The following is a 13,247-nucleotide window of genomic DNA, read 5'->3' on the forward strand; positions in this document are numbered from 1 at the left end:
GGGAGATGCCAGGCTCCGTTAGACCCTCTGGCCGATCATGGCTGTGTCTAAGACAAGACTCAGCATCGGGCGGCCTCTAGTGGCCACTGACGGCCAAGTATCACAGCGGACCCCTGACTCGCTGTGGAGGAAAAGGTACCTTCAACATCCTGCGATGTCATGAGAATGGAAAATCAAGCAATCAGAGAGGAAAAATGAAACTATACCTTTAGTATCTTGCCAAAGAAAACCCTCAAATAGTAGACAGATTATAAAAATAATTCAGCCAGATTCTTCTGAGAATGTGTTTATTATGTTCTAAAACTTTGAATAACTCACTTTTCTTTTAAAAATTCAAACTGAACGGAAAACTAGAGATTTCAACAATGTTCACAAAGGGTGGTGGCTGTCTTGTTTCAAGCTATGGTTATTATTATTTTGCCTAAAGAAAGGTGAGCTAATATTTTGGAAAGCTTCACCAATGGGCAAACTTCATCTGGGTCTCCACTTTATGTCTTTTACTCCATGAAAATGTCTCTTCAAAGCAGTGTTATCTGCCCACGGAGAATTTAAACAGGAGTCATCATCATTTTCTTCCAGTTTCTGGAAACACATGGGTTTCGCTCAGGAGGGCGTTCCAGGACAGAATCCGTGACCAACCTCCCCGCTCCCCGCCTCCCCAGAGAAGCAGGACACCTCCAGACTCCAGTGCGGGGGACAGCAGGCTCAGCCCTGGTGAGGCTGCAGCTCAGAAGGTGCCCCGCCACGCCCTGCAGGCCCCAGGGCCCCAGCTGCCCCAAGGCCCGGGGGAGGCCCGGGGAGGGCTGGGCACCCCCGTGCCCCCAGCCCCGCGGTACCTTGAGCTCCTCCTGTCTTCTGTGGTAGTAGAGCATCAGCTGCTTCTGCTCCTCGCTGCTGATGATCGGCTCTCGCGCTGGGGCTCCCTGGCCCCTCTGCAAAGACAAGGGGACAGCGCACTGTGGGTGAAGGCCTTCCGTGGGTGACCCAGGACGGCGCAGCTCCTGTCTTACAGCTGCCTTTGTGCTGCGGTGGTTGTTTTGTGCTCAACTGGGTCCGACTCGTTGTGACCCCGTGGACTGTAGCCCATCAGGCTCTTCTGTCAATGGGATTCTCTCCAAGCAAGAATACTGGAGCGGGTTGCCATTTCCTACTCCAGGGATCTTCTCAACCCAGGGATGGAATCCTCTGTCTCTTGGGTCTCCTGCACTGGTAGGCAGATTATTCACCACTGTGCCACCTGGGAAGCCCAAAGCCCAAACTGTACTTTGTGGACGGCTAAACAGGTCATGTTGAAGCTGAAACTCCAATATTTTGGCCACCTCATGTGAAGAGCTCACTCACTGGGAGAGACCCTGATGCTAGGAAAGATTGAAGGCAGGAGGAGAAGGGGATGACAGAGGATGAGATGGTTGGATGGCATCATGGACTCGATGGACATGAGTTTGAGCAAGCTCCGGGAGTTAGTGATGGACAGGGAGGCCTGGCGTGCTACAGTCCATGGGGTCGCAAAGAGTCGGACACGACTGAGCAACTGAACTGAACTGAAATGAAACAGGTCATGCATCTCTCATCATGCAGAGTGAATCGTCAAGGGAGCCTCACTCTTGCTCTGGGCCGTCACGGTGCAGGCTGGGGGTGTGTGCTGGTCACAGCCGTTCCCAAGCAGTCACTGCAGGTCTAGGGGGAAGGGGTAGCGATAATCATGGAGGCCACCCTGGTTCCCCCAAACTTTAGAGAAATGGCTTAGGAGAGAGCAGGGAACACAGCAGCCTGCAGGCACACAGCTCTACACCAGGCCTGTACAGGTCTCCAGCCCTCCGCCTCATTCACAGACCAGCAGCACTTTGAAAAACTAGAGATCAGTGCTCGGGGCTGTATTTTTCATCTCAAGAAACAATCTGGGTTACTTGTAAGTCCTATTTTTAAAGCTGAAATCAACTTGGTACACTCTCCTTTCCCGCCTAATTAAAAGGACTCCAGGACTTCCCTGGTCGTCCAAAGGTTAAGAACCCGCCTGCCAGGGCAGGGGGCACGGGTCGAGCCCGTCTCGGGAGAGTCCACACACTGAGGAGTGGCTGAGCCCAGGCACTGCAGACGCCAGCCTGGGCGCCGGAGCCCCGCTCTGCAACGAGAGGCCCACGCCGCACGGAGAGGAGGGCCTGCTCACCCCTCACAAGCAGACCTCACAGTGAGCTCACTGCTCACAAGGAGAAAGGCCTTGTGCAGCCATGAAGACATTTCTTTAAACTGTAAAACCCCAAACAAACTCCAGATGCTGCCAACGGATCCCCTTTTCCTTCCAGCTTTCGTTGCTCAACAAAGAGGACAGTTTTAAGCTTGTACCACACAGGATTAGAGTGCCTGCATCAGGAGTTTTAAATCTTTCAGAGTTACTGTAAATTTTTATCAGTGTGAAAGTAAGTTAAAAAAACAACAGCAGTCACACACTGAAGTCAAAGCGCTTACCTGCTGAATCTTGACGATGATTTTGGTTTTCTCATTCTTCCCCACGTAGTCGGAAAGCTTCTTTGTACGTCTCAGCTCCTTGGCTGCCCACCACAGCTGTGCCTCTGATTCTTTGATGACGTTGAGCCCTGCCTGGGGACCACAGTTGAGAACGGGCTTTAAGGTTTCCGGGGCATCAGCCTGGTCTGTGCCCCTCCCGGCGAGGGACCAGCTTCCAGCGCCCTGCCCTCCCGCCCCCTGGGGAGCACCGGCTCCCCTGCCCACTCACCGCCCTTGCTCACCTGGGCAGCTTCCCTGTCAGTCTCCACTCGCGCCCTGACTCGGGTAACTTCCTGCCCTGGGAAGTGGGGTACCCTATCTCACTGGCACCCTCATCCACGCATGATGTAAGGTCCCTCTGAGCCTACGGCCCAGGAAGAAAACGGTGATCCTGCTGGGTGTTTAAATACAGAAGTCCCCGACTCAAGACAGCTTCATCTGTGACTTACTGACCACATGATGGTGTGAAAGTGACCACACATTCTACTGACCACACATTCAGTAGAAACCATACTTTAAATTTTGAATTTTCATCTCTTCTCGGCCTAGTGATAGAGTGTGATATTTTCTTGGGATGCTGGGCTGTGCTAGTGAGCTTATGATCACCAAAGTAATCAACCGATACACTGACAATCATTCTGTACCAGACAACAGTTCTGTTTTTCACTTTCAGTACAGTATTCAATCAATCACATTATAAAATAGGCTCCGTATTGGGCAATTTTTTTCTAACTATTGGCTAATGTAAGTATTCTGGAGCATATTTCACGCAGGAGAGGCTAAGCTATGATACTGAGGACACTAAATGCATTTTCAATGTATTAATACAATATTTTCAACTTATGTTAGGCTTGTTGGGACATAACCCATCTTAAGTTGAGGAAGATCTATGTAGGTATAATGGGGCTGTTAGTTTGCTTCTGCATATTCCATCTATTTAAGATGGCTCAGAGGAAGATACTGTCCCACAGGGTAAGGAATAAATGAGAAAAACAAAGGAAAGTGGAACATAAAGCTAGGAAAATATTCAGGAGCAAGAGGGAAGGCTAGAACACAAAATTCCATCAATGGGACCAAGACATTTGGCAGAAACAGGCACAGATGAGGTTCCTGCCTTCCCAGTACTTCCCATTTCCCCAAGAACATGGGAAAAGTTTCCAGTTCCTCCCTCCTCTGCTGCCCCTCCGTGTGTGCGCCAAGCCCTCAACCAGGAGCAGACCTCTGGGGTCCTCCCCTGAATTCACAACTCTGCTCTAAACCCGAGCCTAGCAAGATGGAAAGCTGTGCATGAAGCAAAAACTACATTAGGACAAGTATGAGGTCAAATGTGAGCAGGTTCTGCCCTGGGCGGGGGGGTAGGCATGAACTTACATGATAGAGACCCCAAGAGCCACCCACATACCTGAGTCCCCGACAAATCTTCTTTATTTTCAAATTCCATCCGGATGGGATCGTACGGTGGCAACCCCATGGGATAAACTATCATCACGGCACCTCGAAGCTGGTCCAAGGCGTCATTCACCATCTCCATGGTCACGCAGACATTGGCTTCCACTTGTTTCTGAAAGTGGTTGCGGGTACTGTTATCTATGATGCGGCCAATAACAGATGTCAATCAGGTTCTTGTACAAGACCCACGCCAGCTCCTGCTGGAGCAGCAGACAGAATCAGACAGAGCTGCTACCGAAGTGACTCTGATCTATTTATGGGGCTCAGCCACGGCCGCCACAACCTCGGCGATAATGCAGAATATGAGTGGCATTGAGGGGGTGAAGCGTGGAGAACACTCCGAGAGCAAGAATCCCAGGATCTTAGCTCCCTGACCAGGGATTGAACCCACGGCCTCTGCAGTGGAAGTGCAGACTCTTAACCACTGGACCGTCAAGGAAGTCTAGTCAAGGACCTCACACTTCAGCTCACGGGGTCTGTGCGAGCGCTGGGGAGTCAGCATTGGAGCTGAACTGAACTGCAGGCCTCCCAGCTGATGTCTGCACAAAGACTCTCAGGGGGACTGTAAGTAAAGTGGTAACTGTGGAAACGAGGGGAGCAGTTGGGATTCAAGAGGCATCGCAGACACAGGTGGTAGGGTACCAGACAAGGCATTCGGGTGAGAGAGAGGCAGTGACAAAGTGGACCCTGATACACTGGCGGCTGTGTTAGTAGAGATGAAAAGTTTGCAGGAAGGGCCAGCTCCCGGGTACAGGACACCCAGCAGAGGAATCAATGAGTTTGAAGTGCTGGCTGGACTCCCAGATGAAAGAAACCCAGGGTGCAAGTAAAGAAGGGTTCTGGGGTAGAGGACAGAGATTGGGGAGTTATCTGCAGAGAGTGAAAGCTGGTATTTGACAGAGAAGATAAAATGCCAAGGAAGAAAGAACAGAAAGAGAAGAGAAGGGAGCTGAGGTTAATATACTTGGCGAGACACTGGGTTTAAGCAGCAAGAGGAAGAGAAAACAGCGACCTGAAGCTGTGAGGCAGTCAGGACAGAGGCCCGCGGACGTGGTGCAAAGTCAGATGTGACTCAGGGGTCAGATGGGAAAGGCTTCTGGATGTGCAGCTCAGGGGCCACTGGGGGCCCCACGGTGGCCATGTCTAAGAAAACAGGGGCCAGGTTCTCAGAAACCTCTCTTGCCTTACCTACCCCCAGGGCGGCTTATAAAATTGTTTCCAAGTCAGAAATCCCCATCACACGTGCCGGGCCTCCCTGGGAGGGGCCCGCGCCCACAGACCGTGTGACGGTCCACCAGACCTGGGGTCACCTGAGGGCAGCTGTCCCGCCCAGAGGACACCACCCCCCCAATATGCCCAGACAGGGGCGCCAGGGGATCACTTTCTACAAGAGCTCCACTGATACCAAGGGCAGTGGTCCCGACCAGGCACCACGGGGTGGGGACAGACAAACGCAAGGTGTGGCCTCAGGACGACAGATTCCCCGCAATCCTGGGCTCCTGCCCTCGGCAGAGGATGCACAGACGTCGCTGCCCACCCCCAAGGGGCCCCAGTTTGGATGCCCCACCACCTTCCACACTCCCCTGGAGGAACCTGAGCGATAGAGGCGGAGGCCCTGGGCCCAGGGGCCGGACAGTGGGGCTGCTGGGATCTGAGCGCCCACCTGCCTGCCATGTGTTCTGACCCACGGGGCTAGCGGCCCCCACGTGGCAGGTCTGGGGAGGTGGGAGCCAGGCCGGCTACATGTGGGGGCAGCGGGAAGGGCCCTGGGTGGGACTCGAGCCCTAGCCCGTGCGAGCTCCGCCACTTTGGGCAAACTGCTGCAGAAAAGCGACTGGAAGCCCTGTGAAAGCTGTCTCTAAGCTATGAAATGACAACATAAAAATACACAAAGGGAAAAAGTGACACAAACAAATATGAAGGATTTCTACAGAGGAGGTGTGGGGACTGGAGCGGGTGGAGCAGGGCCCAGGACACTGCCCTCCTAACCTGTTCTGGGAGGGGCCAACTTGACTACAAGTTACTAGCTATTATCTACCCTTCAGGGTTTCCCTGGTGGCTCAGATGGTAAAGCATCTGCCTGCAATGCGGGAGACCCAGGTTCGATCCCTGGGTTGGAAAGATCCTCTGGAGAAAGAAATGGCAGTCCACTGAAGCATCCTTGCCTGGAAAATCCCATGGACAGACGAGCCTGGTGGGTACAGTCCACAGGGTCACAGAGAGTTGGACTCGACTGAGCGACTTTAAAGGACTTTCATCCTTTAAAAAAAATAGTCTCTGCAGCCAAACGCATTTTGCAGACCCTGGGTCGAACCAAAGCCTTCCCAACGCCTTTCCTATACTGACAGGCAGAAGAGCAGGCTCCCCTGAAGCACTTAAAGGATTCGCTGGCTTAGGAATCACAATGATACCCAGAGCACTGGGAGGAACAGGAGAAGCAGCAGTTACCCAGGAAGACCACGGTGGAGGGAGGGTGGGGGCAACGAACATCAGGAACACGTAAATAAAGCCACCGATAAAAACATTCAACTCCTGAAAAATCCTTACTTCCCTGCAGACTCACAGCCTGTGCCTGGCGGCAGTCTGACTTCCGCTTCGCTTCAGGGAGACACTCTGCGTGTAAGGACTATTGGGGAGGGCTGCCGTCCCCTCTCCAGTTCAGATGATCACAGAGCTAACCCATCACACACGTGCTGTGTCAGGTTCCGCAGGTCCACTGAGTGGCCACAAGGTTCGCATCTGCCCTACTCGTCTTCCTTTAGTTCTTAACGGACACAAACTACGACCCGTAAAAGAGATAAGCAGCAAGGATTTACTGACTAGCACGGGGACTTATAGTTAATATCTTGTAATAACTTATAATCAGATGGAAAAAACCACAACTGAATCACTACGTGGCCTGAAAGTAACACAACACTGTAAATCAACTATAGCTCAACTTAAAAAAAAAGGGCTAAGGAAGCAAAACATAAGCACCAATTCATATTTGAGCCACACTGACACAAGCCAATAACTGTTTTTGTTTGACTTGAAGGCACTGAGAGGATTGAGGACAACTGTCACAACTAAGGGAAAGGAAAAAAAAGCTAAGGCCCGCTCTAAACATGCTTGTCTCCTTTGTCTCTGGAAGGGAGGGGGGTGTGATGGGAGAGGAGAAGAGAGAGACAGAAAGAGAGAGAAAAAGAAAGAATGAAAAAAAGGTGGCTGGTAGATAACTCTGGAAGCCATTAACTGGAGTTTGTATTTCAAAAGACAAGCTTTAGAACATCATTTAAAAAGCTAACCTTAGATATTATTGCTTTGGCTTCTTCTATAGTCTTCTTTAAAACTTGCTTCATTTTTTCATTTGGAGCTAAAGGAATAAAAAAAAGGAGAAAAGTGAGAGAGAAACAGTCATCTTTAGGATTCTTCTTAAACATCCTAACCCCTTCTGTTTGAGTCAGGGAGGAAGTGAGCTGAGAGAAGGTATAAGAATGGAATCCAGGCAAGGGACACAGGAAAGCTGGCTGTCACAAGTTAGTTAAATCTCTCAAATCTGATATTCTTAATGAGTTATGGTGGTACTTAGCCATTGAAAATACTATAAACTGCTAAAATAGTGATTAAGAGAATCTTGATTTAAAGATGAATAATGAACCGGTAATATTCTGTTAACTGTTTTTACAAGTACCATGATTTCTTTCTTTGATGCAATTTCACCCGAAAAGCAAAAAAAGTCTCTCAAAATTGAGAATGGATTTAGGTATGAAAAGATGTGGAAGACAACCAACTATTATTATTTTCTAGGTTAAAGTTCAAAATAAATACCATTAATAGAAATTCCTATTATCTCCTATATATATATATATATATATTTTTTTTTTTTTTCTGAGCGTGCAAAGGCTTTATATGGACACTTTCTTTCCTTTGCTCCTAAGAGTGTTTTAAGGGTATAATAAGTACTTAAGTGTTTGTTAACTGATCAATTATAATATTTAAAGGGAGCTCTTTATGCAGGTTAAAAGGGGTATGGTATCAAAATAGGTTATCATCCCTTTTCCCCTGCAATCCCACACAAACAACCATGTACTGAAAGGAGAGGAGTTTCCTCAGTGACCTGCCTGTCCTACACTGCTCTGTACAAGAGAGGCCTGTCGTCAATTCAAGTGGAGACCGCTGGGTTGACATTCATTTCCTCTTTCTACAAAGAATCGCCAAATAAACCCTGATGTACAAACTGTAACAAAACATACCCTGCGATACATTTTCATCGATTATCCCCTCAGACTATTAGATTGAACGATATGAAAATGCCAATTTTCAATCACTTATTGCCAATAAAGTTGGTAATTTCTTATGGTTCATCTACTACATTTAAAAGCTAGCTGAAACTTAGTAAGAGCAAGAAGACAGATGCCTTCTTTTCCATCTAATTCATCCTGGATTAGCGTTTTGCTACAAGGAGTTAATAGGGCTTCCCTGATGACTCAGATGCTAAGGAATCTGAATCTGCCTGCAAAGCAGGAAACCCAGGGTTCAGTCCCTGTGTCAGGAAGAGCACCTGGAGAAGAAAATGGCAACCCACTCCAGTATTTTTGCCTGGGAAATCCCATGGAAGAGGAGCCTGGCGGGCTACGGTGCATGGTCGTCGCAAAAGAGTTCGACATAACTTAGCAACCAAACAACAACAAGGAGTTACATGGTGCAGTATTTTATAAGTTTGAATAGAAACACTGCGGTCAGTTTTTAACCTGAAGAACTGTTTTCACACTGATGGTTACATTCAGGCATTCGCAGAGAAGAAAAATGCTGGATTACCTTGTCCATTCCGCCGTCCAACGTCATCTTTTTTAAATACTGAGCCTCCACTAGGAATACACTTTTCACCCCATTCATCCTTTAATTTCAATTCTTCAATCTGTTCATCAGTCAGTCCTTGCATATTAGGAGGCAGAAATACGCCATGTTCTGCTAATTCTTCCATTTCTTAAAAACAAGAGGAAATTAGACAATATGCATCACAGTCATGATTATAACACCTACACTTCACTGGAATGGAAGCTTCCTAGAGGTCAGGGGACCGTTGGCTATTTTATTTAACAGATACTTAGATGCCACTTGCTATGGCATATCTGTCCTTGACCTCTGACAAATGCTGACTGATTCATCCTAGATCAACAGAGGCACAGAGTCTGGGGGCTCGCCCACCGGTCACAGGCTGCAGTTTCTGTGCTCCAATCCTCTATGCTATGTCATACCTCCTGGCACTCAGGAGGCATAAACTCAAATTCACTGACAGGCTGAATACATACCCACATAGGGCGTTATGGTTTTGCAAGTGCATTCACATAGATTATCTCAATTTCTCCTTGTGAGGTAGGCCAGACAGTTATCAACATCCTCATCTTCTCCAATTTGCAGCCTCATCACCTGAGGCTTGCTCGGGTCACACTGCTACTACTGCAGCCCTTCCATGGTGGCAGAGATAGGAAAAGACCTTGATTTTCCAGTAGTATGTTCACTATTCAGATGCATGCTTTCTATTTTTCCTATTCCATATGCATTCACCCCAGAATGAATCCACATTTTAACCTTGCAAAATGGCCTTTCTTTCTTCTCCTTCCTTCTCTCTCTCCCTTCTTTCACATGAAAGAGGTATGTGGGGTCTCCATAGCGCTTTGAGAAGACACCAGGTAGCCTGTAATAACACAGTACTATGGAACAAACACTACAGAACAAATCACCGACTCGATGGACATGAGTTTGAGCAAGCTCTGGGAGCTGGTGATTGACAGGGAAGCCTGGCGTGCTGCAGTCCACTGGGTCACAAAGAGTCAGACACAACTGAGGGACTGAACTGAACTGATGGGACAAATGGTCGAACTTAATGGGCTATTTATGGGATACTTCTTGTCTCTCTCCCCCAACCCGACTGTGAGTATCTGGGGCGAGGGGAGGGGGGACAAGGAGCGGGCCTCATTTGCCCTGGACTTTGGGCATAGCCTGCCTGAAGCAGGCTATAGACAGGTGGTGCTGTGCACTAGTCGCTCCATCATGTCAGACTCTGGGTGACCCCAGGGACCGCAGGGCCAGGCTGCTCTGTCCATGGGATTCTTCAGGCAAGGGTACTGGAGTGGATAACCATTTCCTTTTCCAGGGGATCTTCCCGACCCAGGGACTGAACCCAGGTCTCCTGCATTGCAGGCGGATGCTTTGCCATCTGAGCTACTAGGAAAAGAATCCGCCTGCCAGATGCGGGTTGGATCCCCGGGTTGGGAAGGTCCCTGGAAGAAATGGCACCCACTCCAGTATTCTTGCCTGGAAAATTTCATAGGCAGAGGAGACTGGCGGGCTGCAGTCCATGGGGATGCAAAGAGTCAGACACAACTGAGCAGGTAGCACAGGTTAAATGAATGGGTTTCCCGCTCACTAATGAGACTGAACAATCAGCACCACGTTTCAATTGATAATTTCACAGAAAAAGAAGCTGAGGCCCTTTTCCCCAAAGATGCTTTGGTTTTAAAATAACACTTAATTGAGCTTGGTCTGGTGTTAATTTTACTAAGAAACTATACGAATGACCCATAAATGAGTTCGTAAGGAACAGATTATGATCCTTAAGGAGGACTCTATGGTACAAAAGTCACCTGATATAATTACAGAAACAATCACATCGTGGATCACACCCGGACTAACATACTGTCAAGTACTGTGTTGCCTAAGGCGACACTAAGGAGCTTCATGAGGCTGAGTGCTAAGTCCTTTGGTGTCCGACTCTTTGCGACCCCATGGACTGTCACCCCGCCAGGCATCCTCTGTCCATGGGGTTCTCCAGGCAAGATTACTGGAGTGGGTTGCCATGTCCTCCTCCAGGGCTCTTCCGGACTCGGGGATTAAGCCTGTGGCTTTTATGTCTTCTGCATTGGCAGGCGCGTTACCGCTAGAATTTACATTTAAATGAATTGAAATAAAGAATGCAGTGTCTTGGCGGTGGTCAACAGCCACCGGAGATACCGGCCACCCACTCCAGTGTATTCTTGCCTGGAGAAGCCCGTGGACAGACCACGGAGTCGCAAACAGTCGGACACGACTCAGCAACTACCAATGCTAGACATCACGGCCAGGGAACGTGTCCGGCGGAGGAAAGGTGCATTGATCCTCTCCGCTCCGGGGGTGGGGGTGGGGCGGGGGGGCAGGGACCAAAACGTTGTAACATGAGGATCAGGCTGCTTCCTAGAGAAGGGAACACTGACCAAAACACTGTAACATGAGGATCAGGCTGCTTCCTAGAGCACGCAACACGGAGGGAGGCAAGAACGCCGAGGCTCTTACTGTCTCTCTTGAAAACCATCCCAAAGCTGGGTGGCTCCTCCACCTCCGCCCCCCTCCCCCAGAGACTGCTCTAGCTCCAAAGTCTCAAAAGAGAACTCTTAAAAATCGGCCTGGGGATCGTCCCACCTCTCACACTTGTGGAGATCCCTTAAGCTGCTCTGGGGCCCAGGCTCTCGGCTCTCCCGTGCCACCTCCCGTCCCCCCTCGCCCCCGCCTCGGTTTCGGGACTTAGGTCGGTTTGTTTTGCTCACAGAGCCCCATTCCCGACTGCCCAGACCCTGGAGCGGCCCGCCCCTTCGGCTCCGAGCACCCCTCCACGCGTTGCAATCAGGTAAGTCGCTCAATCGTGTCCGACTCTTTGCGACCCCATGAACTGCAGCACGCCAGGCCTCCCTGTTCATCACCAACTCCCGGAGTTTACTCAAACTCATCTCCACTGAGTCGGTGATGTCATCCAACCATTTCATCCTCTGTCTTCCCCTTCTCCTCCTGCCCTCAATCTTTCCCAGCATCAGGATCTTTTCAAATGAGTCAGTTCTTTGCATCAGGTGGCCCAAGTATTGGAGTTTCAGCTTCAGCATCAGTCCTTCCAATGAATATTCAGGACTGATTTCCCACGCGGTGCAGCCGCTCCTGAAGCATCTCTGGGGAAATCCGCGGTCCCCATCTCAAGCCCGGCAGCTGCGCGTCTTCGTAAAGTGTTTACTGGCCTGACCCTCGGTCGCCCCTAGCCGGCCCGAGGAAGCCTGGCGCGTTCCGCCCAACTTCGCCCCGTCCCCGCTGGCCCAGTTCTCTCTACCCTCCCAGGCCCCACGACACTGGGCCGCACCTGAGCAGAGGCGCTGCGCCTTGAGCCGCGCATTGTAGACCCGGGCCACCTGCGCCGTCAGCTCCTCCAGCTCCGAGCTCCCCGGCGCCTGCAGCAGGAACTGGCTCTCGTCGCCCCGCTTCACATGCAGCAGAACCATGGTGGCCACGAGAGCCCCGCCGGAAGGCCCTGGACAAGCGGCCCGCGGTCACCCGCCCCCGCCGGCGGACAGCGAAGATCGCCGACTAACGGTTGCCGGGAGGCCGGAACCCTGGGTTCGAGCGCTCGCGGTGCTGGGACGGGGCGGGGGGACGGGGGAAAACTGCACCCTCTTCCGGAAGTGGCTGTTGCCAGGAGCAACAGAGAAACGCGGTCTGGGCGCGGGGAGGGGCACGGGGGGAAAACTGCACCCTCTCCCGGAAGTGGCTGTTGCCAAGAGCAACAGAGAAACGCGGTCTGAGGGCGCGGGGTGGGGCCCACGGCTCAAGAGCAGACCCTGAGGCTGGGGAAGCTACGGTGCGCGGAGACCCGGGCCTCCCTCCACTACCCTGACAGCAGGTGCGGCCAAGCAGAGTCCGGGAGAGGCTCCCGGACCCGCCCCCGCACCGGCCGAGCCGACTTCGCCAAGCCCCCACTCCCGGAAGTGACTGTTGCCGTGGCAACCCTCAAACCGACCAGCCGGCTGAGGGGAATTCTGGCCGCCCGGTCGGCTCGCCGGGGTCCCGAGATTCCATCCAGGGAGTTGGCTGGGAGGGGCAGGGAGACTGCTCGACCGGGAATGGGTTGGGGTGGCGGGCACCCAGAGGCGCCGAGCCCCCACAGCAGTGTTCCCACCGCCGTTCCAAGCCTCGCCAGCCTTTCCGCCTTCCTCAGTCCCCACTTCCGGAAACGCCTCCTGCTGCTTCCGGTCTGGAACGCTGAGGAGAGAGGCCGTGACGCTTAGCTGACGCGAGACCGTGGACTGCTGGTTCTTTGGTCTTCAGGTCGGGGAACGTGTCCGTACTTCTCCATGCGGGGTGCTTCGGCTCCCCAAGTCTAGTGTGTCTGGCGCGGCTGACGCCGGAACGACGCTCCACAAACTCGTCATTCACTGTCCAGCAAAATTCTTAATAAAGGCAGTCGTGGGCGGCGCTGTTTATTCCCAAACAGGGCGGCAAGATCTAGGGTCACCGCC

At 51.4% G+C, this 13,247-nt stretch overlaps 1 protein-coding gene across 1 annotated transcript; it reads right to left on the reverse strand.

Annotated features, from left to right (window-relative positions):
• Nucleotides 1–270: 270 nt before the first annotated feature.
• On the reverse strand, nucleotides 271–12,921 carry CFAP298 (cilia and flagella associated protein 298). Its single transcript, XM_065913726.1, has 7 exons — nucleotides 12,095–12,921; nucleotides 8,752–8,919; nucleotides 7,239–7,306; nucleotides 3,908–4,066; nucleotides 2,467–2,598; nucleotides 837–932; nucleotides 271–582 (listed from the first exon to the last, which is right to left on the reverse strand). Exons 1-7 carry the CDS (start codon nucleotides 12,231–12,233, stop codon nucleotides 472–474), a joined length of 873 nt encoding a protein of 290 aa, XP_065769798.1. The 5' UTR covers nucleotides 12,234–12,921; the 3' UTR covers nucleotides 271–471.
• Between the last annotated feature and the right edge of the window lie 326 nt (nucleotides 12,922–13,247).

The sequence above is a fragment of the Muntiacus reevesi genome, chromosome 21 (genome assembly GCF_963930625.1).
Source record: "Muntiacus reevesi chromosome 21, mMunRee1.1, whole genome shotgun sequence".
NCBI lineage: Eukaryota > Metazoa > Chordata > Mammalia > Artiodactyla > Cervidae > Muntiacus > Muntiacus reevesi.

What these genes read in the sequence shown, in the direction of transcription:
- CFAP298 (XM_065913726.1), bottom strand. Translation starts at nt 12,233, where the DNA reads ATGGTTCTGCTGCATGTGAAGCGGGGCGACGAGAGCCAGTTCCTGCTG. An exon ending in CCAAAGCAATAATATCTAAG is followed by an intron (nt 4,067 to 7,238) that starts GTTAGCTTTTTA and finishes AACCACTTTCAG; the next exon opens with AAACAAGTGGAAGCCAATGT. An exon ending in GAAGACAGGAGGAGCTCAAG is followed by an intron (nt 583 to 836) that starts GTACCGCGGGGC and finishes ATGTGTTTCCAG; the next exon opens with AAACTGGAAGAAAATGATGA.